At 46.0% G+C, this 7,941-nt stretch overlaps 2 protein-coding genes across 2 annotated transcripts; one reads left to right on the top strand and one right to left on the bottom strand.

Moving 5' to 3' along the window:
- Positions 1-1,227: 1,227 nt before the first annotated feature.
- On the bottom strand, positions 1,228-5,216 carry NCBP2 (nuclear cap binding protein subunit 2). The gene is made up of 4 exons (XM_080624294.1): positions 5,029-5,216; positions 4,734-4,915; positions 3,751-3,889; positions 1,228-3,186 (listed from the first exon to the last, which is right to left on the bottom strand). The coding sequence occupies exons 1-4, from the start codon at positions 5,107-5,109 to the stop codon at positions 3,115-3,117; spliced, it is 474 nt and encodes a 157-aa protein (XP_080480420.1). The 5' UTR covers positions 5,110-5,216; the 3' UTR covers positions 1,228-3,114.
- NCBP2AS2 (NCBP2 antisense 2 (head to head)) lies at positions 5,127-6,035 on the top strand. The gene has a single exon (XM_080624295.1). It carries the CDS (start codon positions 5,265-5,267, stop codon positions 5,538-5,540), a length of 276 nt encoding a protein of 91 aa, XP_080480421.1. The 5' UTR covers positions 5,127-5,264; the 3' UTR covers positions 5,541-6,035.
- The last annotated feature ends 1,906 nt before the right edge of the window (positions 6,036-7,941 follow it).

The following is a 7,941-nucleotide window of genomic DNA, read 5'->3' as shown; positions in this document are numbered from 1 at the left end:
TTTTTTACCTTCACAAGAAACCTGATCTGACAAGCTGTGGAAGATGAAATACTGGATATTAACTTAAATACTTCAATCATTTTGTCTTTCAGAATTGCCTGTGTAGAAAGAATCTTAACACCAATGGTGGCTGCACTGGCACCAACCTGAGCACAAACTTTGCTGCTGCACGGGGTAGTAAGTAATCTGACTGATACAAAGACCACCTTGGAACCAGCCTGCAGGGCTACGCTGGTAACAGGGATTATTTTGTCAGCCATTGAAAATGAAGGCTTTTAATGCTCCAATTTACACTGCAATACAAAGACTCAAATGCTGTGAATACAAATCTTATTTGCAGCTATTGGTACCAAAGAGAGGCATGTAAATCAATCCACCATGAGGCTGCACCACAGTCTGTGGGAGACTGAAGCTCTTGCTGCCTTGATTTGTAACAGCCTCTCTTCCCTCAAGGCATGACTAAGCTCCCACCCCTATTCTTAGGTGACGTATTTCTTTATGGATACAATTCCATAGAAGTACCTAATTATAATGAACAAGTATTTAGAAAAGCTAATATAGAGCTTAAACTTCTAGGAAAGTGTATATAATCATAATGGACTGGCATGCCAAAAATCACAGGAGATCCTGTACTTCCAAGAGAACTGAATCACAACAAACTGGCACATAAGAAAGCGAAAGAAGCCCCTCAATGAAGTTTTAAAGACTTAATTCAGTTACTTGTGTTAAACACTAGCTTCAGCAGAGCCATATCCAGTTTCAATTAGGGAAGGCAAAAATCAAACCAATTTCCTATGTACAAGCCTTTGAGATACTATCACTCTACATGATGCATCTTGTGCTTTTAAATACCATTTGGACTGAAATTTCTCTCAAACCAGAAAATCTCACTTTAAGACAAAATCTTTCCATACACGTTGCACATATGCAGCGAAAGACAGAGATGGTTTTGAGGGGAAATCTTACTATCACCTCCATTTCATTTGAGAATGACTGCCTTGCAGCACTTAGAATAAAAAATAATTTAAAGCCTCATTTTTATAAGGAAGTGCACCTTCAAAGCTACTTGTTACACAACAAGGACTTTCACATCCAGTTCAGGATCATCAGTTTCATTTCTATTCCATAATCCAAGAAGTATCAGAAAGAACAGCATTAACCAAACAACTGTCAGCATCCAGCTAAGAACTAAACAACACTGAAAATCCAGTCAGAGGGAAGCAATATTCATTCTCTCCATCTTAAAAGACACTACAATAAAGGCTGTGGACAAGAGTCTCAATATAGCTTCTTTCTCCCACTGATTTTGTGAAGAAAATATAAAAGTAATCCATTTTAAATTTGCAGCTTTATTTGGCAGTGACTTTGAAGTTTTGGTAAGACAGTATTTTTTATACAAAATCGATATAACGAAAAATAAACTTCAGAGGTTTCCTAGAGCAGATTGTAAGCTGTAAACTCATGATCAAATGTACTATATAGAAAAAGGTAACTTTATTCAAAGTCTTGTTTGCAGACCAGCACCAAGTGATCCTGAAAATGTGGTTTTAATCCATGTGCCAAACAAGCCCAAAGCCCACCCACAACCCTTGCCTCCTAAGAAAGCGAAGTCTCATTGCAGTTGTTCTTCCTCACTGTATTTTGAATTTAGAGGAGCAGTTGTGACTAACTGTTCACACAAAACTGATCAAGATGACCAACAATATCTTCAGTGAGTAAGGATCAACTTTTACATATCTGGTATTTTGAAGTTTTTTAAGGAGTCATGAACAATACATGTGGACAAAACTCTGTAAATTGCAATTTCCAAAGAACTCGGAAGTCCATAAAATAACCAAACAAACCAAATCGAACCAATAATCCCAAGCCCTGTAACAGTTCCTTTTAAACTATTTTGTTTTAGCAAGTCAATTTCACAGATCATGGGATCACCAGTTATTTTTATTCCTGGACCTGCAGTACCTCAAAATCCCATCATATAAAGTAGCAGTATGAAAAGGACCCACAGGAAAAAGAAGGAAAAACCAAAAGAAATCTGTGCAGTCCTGCATTCTTTCACCATTCTTACCACATGCTCAGTAGAAAGTAATGCTCTTCCCCAAACTCATCTTTTTTTATTTTTACCTTTGTTTGTACTGCAGTTTCGCAACTAGAAAATCTATTTTGAGAACAAACTTTCTCATTATACATACAGTATAATCAAACATCCCATTTTGGGGGCAACCGTACAATGTGGCTTCATGCCACCTTTTTAGGCAAAGGAAAGACACCGTTCCTCAGATATTAAGGCTGGAGGGAGCTACCAGACAGGAGCAAAATATTACTACTACAAAATAATACTACTACAAAATATTACTACCCCAACAGTTGCAGAAAATAACTGCAACTGTAATTCTTACTCTCTCCACAACCAACAAAGCAAAATGGTTCTGTATCACGCAGTTTCATGCAATTACATGACACTCTGTAGAAGAGTGCATGGCTGTTTCCTGCTAGGTTTGCTTCTTACTTTATGATTCCTGGGCTCACAATTTGACTTGGCTTACTGTGGCGATTCATGTAGGTGTGCTAGGAACAGCATCAGTGTGAAAGGATTCTAATCCAGTAACACCAGAAAATCTGCAACTTTAAGTCTTCCCTAGAAATTGAAAGTTTCCCTAGAAGTTCCACTTGTTTTTCTGGGCTTTCTGCCTTTTTCTTTCATCTCTGACCCAACCCTCCTTTATTGCCATTCTCCACCCTGCGATACCAATGTACACAAATCCCAGTGACAGAATAATTAAGGTTTGACAGTGAAAAAGAAAAAAAGCACCATACCATTAAGACTTTGTTCCTTTAGTAAAGTTACAGCAGCATTTAAACACCAAAGCCTCACCCATATTATTGCTTAAAACCTCACTCCCAGGTCCTCTGGATTAACATACTCTGCAATGCTTTGGATCCCGATATCAAAACAAAAGAGATATTGAACATACGCAGTCACAGGATCACGGGTAGCAGTTTCTGTGAATTTCTAGCTACACAAATTGGTGTGCAAGCAGGCCTACTTTGTGCTTGGTGACATTTACAATACAGATCTAGTTCTCCTGTGAGGCTGATGAGTCAATTCGCTATTCACTGGCACTGAACATTTTTGCCATAACCACCTCTTCCAGCATCATAGTCTTGCCGATATTCATCTCGGACCTTACAAAGGAGGGAAAAAGGGAATTCCAGTAAAAACAAATTAAAACAACATCTCAGAAACTTTTACAACATCAGAACAGTCCAAACGAGTTCACAACATGTAAGTGCCCACAAGGAGCTGATTGACAAAAGAGAAGGCAAAGCACATAATGCAGAAGGCCAGAACACAGCATAAATTAACTTCCTTTCTAACGATGCCCAGGGAGACTCTTTAATTACAACAACCCAAGGGAAGATGGCCAGCCTCATGCTTCAGGAGTGAAAGCATCTGCTACCTGCTCAACTTCAGGTAAGCTAGGTGCTGTTCTCTGTGCTCCTGACAGCCTTATATTTTCTGGGCTTATTTTAAGCGTTGTCTCCCCAAGCAGCCACGAAGTTTCTGAAAGTGCTTTCAATTAAATACATGAAAAAGTTATTTATTTTTGGTGGATAACATCATCATTGAGAAGATGTCTTAAACAATGACTTTCAAGATACTATTTTTTAAGTTGTTCCGAGTGTGTTCATTCAAAACCCAGTAATTTGGTAATGTCAAATTAAAATCTAGACTGTACAACAACCTACCTGGCCCCCTGATCTTCCACGACCATACTGTCTACCCTCTTTAAATCCTGCATCCCAGTCTGTCCTTATGATCCTGTCATCAAGTCTGGTTCCATTGATGTATCGCATTGCATTTTCAGCATCTCCTCTTGCGTAATACCTTAGGAATAAGTTAACGGAAAAAAAAAAGGGGGGGGGCTTCTATTTTCAACATACAGAAAATCCACATTGAATGGGCCACAAAACCAAGTATTTGCTTGAATCAGGTTCTTGCTTGGTTAGCTTTAAAAGCAACTGCTTTGATGAAGCTATATAAGCTAAGAAAACTGCTAGTGAAACAGCAATGTGCAGGAGCTCAAGAATACTAAAAACGCATATCTTGGATCAATTTCTTCAACCACACTCACCTGTAAAAGCACAAAGCTCTATTAGCAAAGCAAGAATGCAAAGCGCCACGCGTTCTTTGCATGGCAAAGCGCATGCTCAGTTGACATGGCAATCTTTCACCATTTTGGTGACTCTGCTGGAACCAGTAACAGAACAATCTTCAAGGAGACTTGCACGTAACGAAGCCAACACATTACAGGGATGCCACATACCAACAGAAACTATGGGTGAGATTGTATGAAATAAAAGACCTCTTTACTTGAGCACTGAGAATATGCTTTTTCTACAGAGGTCAGCTGTCTAGCAAGTGTCCGGCTGAAAACATCAGAGTGAAAGCAACCCAATAACCCCCACTCGACGTGCGGGGAGGTTAGAACCGCAGACTCGTTCAGGTTGCAAAAGGCCTTTAAGACAATAAATAACTTCGCGCTGCCCCCTCTCGCCCAGAACTCCCTCGCACACTTTGGCAACCGAGTAGCTCTACCCTCGGGTCACGCCCCCATGAACCGGAGCCCGCATTTCTGCTCGCCAGCGGCCCAGTCGCTCCCGCCCCCCACCGCAGCACCCACCGGGCCGGTCCCATCAGCGGCCGCGGGGCCGGGCCCGCAGAAGGATACTCCACGAAGCAGAAGCCGCAGGGAGTTTTCTTCACTTTGTCCAGCCCCATGATGACCTTCTTGATGTCGCCGCTCTTACCGAAGAGCTCATGGATCTGCTCCTCTGTGGTGTAGAAGGAGAGGTTCCCCACGTACAGCGTGCAGCTCTTCCTCAGCAGCCGCTCCTGGTCATACCGCGTCCCCTGAGCCGCAACGACAGCGTTACCCGACGACAACCGGGCCCGGCCCAGGCGTCCCGCGCGGCCCCCACCCCCCGCGGCGTCAGCAGCAGCGGCGGCGGCGGTGCCCCGCTCACCCGGAAGTGCTGGTCCCGGTACTGGCTGAGGTCAACGTAGGAGTCGCTGCGCAAGACGCTCAGCGTGTCCGCGGAACACATGGCGCTGCCTCCCCTCAGCGCGACCCCTGCACGCGCCGCCGGCGGCCACTAAGCGGGCAGCCAATAGCGAGGCGGGCCACGGCCCTCGCGAGAGCAGGCGGGGCAGGGCGCAGGCGTCGGCTCTCGCGAGAGGGGCTGTGTCTCGCGGGAGCGGGATGGTGCTGCGGCGGGTGCTGCTGGCGCTGCTGAGCAGCCCGCGGGTGGTGGAGCGGCTCTCCGAGTCCCGGCCCATCCGCGCCGCCGCCCGCCTCACCGCCGCCGCCATCACCCGCGGGCAGCTCAGCGCCCGCCAGGCGGCGCGGAGTCTGACCCCTTGCTTGCTGCGCTTGCGCGACGCCGTCCTCGCGGAGCTGAAGGGCAGCGCGCGGGGCTGGCCATGGCCCCCAAGGCGTGGGTCGGGTCAGGGTGGCCGCCCCGGAGCTGCGCCCTGAGCGCTGTCGAGCTGGGAGCAGCTACGGGGCAGCAGCCGGCACAGGACCTCTCCACGAGGAGAAAGAAAGCGCCGGGCGCTGGAGGAGGAGCGCGGCGGAGCCGGCAGCGGACGGGCCCCGGCGGCTGGGTGACGGGCTTCCGGCGGTGGCAGGGCCCCGCAGCCTTTCCGGGACAGGTCTGCTTTCGGGCGCGCTGCGGCAGTCGCGGGGGACCCGGCGTGACCCCGGCCTGCGGGCTGCGGACTGTGGACTGCGGCTGCTGCTGCTGCACACACCGCGCGTCGCCAGGAGACGTCCCCGCGTCTGAGCGTGAAGAACGGGAAGCGCGGCGCTCACCGGTTCGATGGGCTCTCATCTCAGTGTCAGCGTGGGCCCTCCGCGATACTCGGTAACGGGGAGAAGGCAGATTCGCATTAAAAGTTGTCCAGAATACTGTCAGGATTGTCACCAAGTGCTCGATAAGAAACTCGAAATAAACCCGTATTTCTCACAGGAGTTCCTTTTAACAGTTTCTGTCAACACATCAGAAATACTCTACATTTCATACAGCTTTGATACAAAAAGAGGTCTAAGTGTCGATGGTGATGGATAGGACAATCGCCCATTTTACAGATAGGTAAAAGAGATTCAGTAGTTATAGCACACCTCAAGTCTGTGGTAGCAAGAAGGGTTTACAGGGAATAAAAGGCCAACAGAGCCATCCTAAATATAAATATGGAAAAGAATATATCCAGCATATTTGATGCACCGGTCTGATTTACTTGAGTTGCTGTATCTAACAACATCTACAAGACTAAAGTAGCTAACATTCTTTCATTGCACGTTTCAGTATTTAGTCCACCTGACTAAAAACTGAGGGGGTGATTTCCATTATTTGTATCACCCCAGGTGGAAAGAATCTTGTAAATCATCTGAGATGCAGTTTCCAGCATTGCTGGTAAAATTAAACTTCCCACCAGCAAAGACTTGGGTGTGCACAGATGGAAAGCCTCCATCTAGTTGGTGAGACAAAACCGGTGTGTTTTCCGTCTGAGTTAGTATTCTTACTCCAGGCTTTCTTCCTGGCTGCATCAGTGCAGTGATGGAGAAGTCAACGTGCTGTGGAAGGTGCTCCATCACATCCCTGAACAGTTTCAAGATCTACCCCACTGAGATGGCCAGAGGTCATAAGTCTTATAATTTTAAAGACTTAAGCTGTTAAAGAAACCTGAAAACAGTAGGCAGGAAATGGAGTACCAGCTGTGGCACATGGCTGTCATCCCGGTGTACAAGAGCAAAAAGGAAATTAACTTGAAAAATACATTTGATGTCACAATGTTTTCACAACTACTTTTACTACTTCAGGAGTCACCAGTACAAAGATAGGTTCACCCCTGTTACCCCCCACCCTCAGAAACACGCACCTTTCATTTACAGGCCTGCCAGTGATGAGGGATGAAGGATGTGGGATGAAACATGTAGGGGAGACAACACAAAACGCTTTACAAGAGGGAGAAAGAGAGTTACCTTCCTTAAAAACCTAGAGGTATGTGTACTTTTAAAGGTAAATCCTTCAAGGGGATTTTTCCTTGCTTCCCTTTAGAGCCTGGGGTCAACCTGTATTACTATTGTCTGTTGAAAAACTGGCTCATAAGCCCTTATGTAAAGCTGTGTGGATGAAGAACTGCAACAAGCATTACTACCTGTGTGAGCAGAGAGAATTCCAGCGTAAGGTTCGTTCACAGAGAGAGGCTTCACCTACAAAGTACATGCCAAATTAGCATTTCCCTCTGTGTTGGGGTATTTTTGATCCAGAAGTTCACACAGGTAAACCTGAACATTGTTAGTAGTACTATACTATTAAACATACACATCATTCCCAGCAGAAGCTGAGTTATTTGTATCACACTTCAAAATCAGACTGCTCTCCAGCAGAGAGCCAGGAAGTCATCTGTCATAAGCTGATTTAATGGGGAGCAGTTTCTAAAAAGGAGGGGGGCACAGGGATTGTGGCGCCTCCCTTGGATCCTCACATGCTGCCCTGCAGCAGAACTGGGGGATCTCTAGCCCTGCAGTGAGCCAGTTTGGAGATCCATCTGGTCAAATGCATACAAAGGATCAAATCCCTCCGAGTGGCCTGTTTTCTGTCCGAGCAGCAACTTGAACCAACTCACTCTAGGGCCTGCCCTGCACTGTTCATGGTGTTGGAGCCATGATGGAGGAAGGAAAGCTGCAGGATGTGCAGCAGGAGCACACATGGGGAGGACTGCCCTGTTTGCAGTAGCTAAACAACAGATGGGCTTAAGCAGCACTCTCAAGCTGCTCCTTGCAGTACATGTGTAGAGTATCTACAAGAAGAGAAGTGCAGCAAGAAACATTAAACAGGCAAAGCTTGGATTTTAGGATTTAGCACAAGTACTTA

Source organism: Psittacula echo (assembly GCF_963264785.1).
Source record: "Psittacula echo genome assembly, chromosome: 7".
Taxonomy (NCBI): domain Eukaryota; kingdom Metazoa; phylum Chordata; class Aves; order Psittaciformes; family Psittacidae; genus Psittacula; species Psittacula echo.
This window is presented reverse-complemented; position numbering and strand designations above follow the sequence as displayed.

Excerpts from the sequence above, each read along its gene's own strand:
- NCBP2AS2 (XM_080624295.1), top strand. The coding sequence starts at position 5,265 with ATGGTGCTGCGGCGGGTGCTGCTGGCGCTGCTGAGCAGCCCGCGGGTG.
- NCBP2 (XM_080624294.1), bottom strand. The coding sequence starts at position 5,109 with ATGTGTTCCGCGGACACGCTGAGCGTCTTGCGCAGCGACTCCTACGTT. Across the intron at positions 3,890-4,733 it reads TGCGGCTTCTGCTTCGTGGA|GTATTACGCAAGAGGAGATG; the intron begins GTATCCTTCTGC and ends CTTATTCCTAAG. Across the intron at positions 3,187-3,750 it reads GTGGAAGATCAGGGGGCCAG|GTCCGAGATGAATATCGGCA; the intron begins GTAGGTTGTTGT and ends CTCCTTTGTAAG.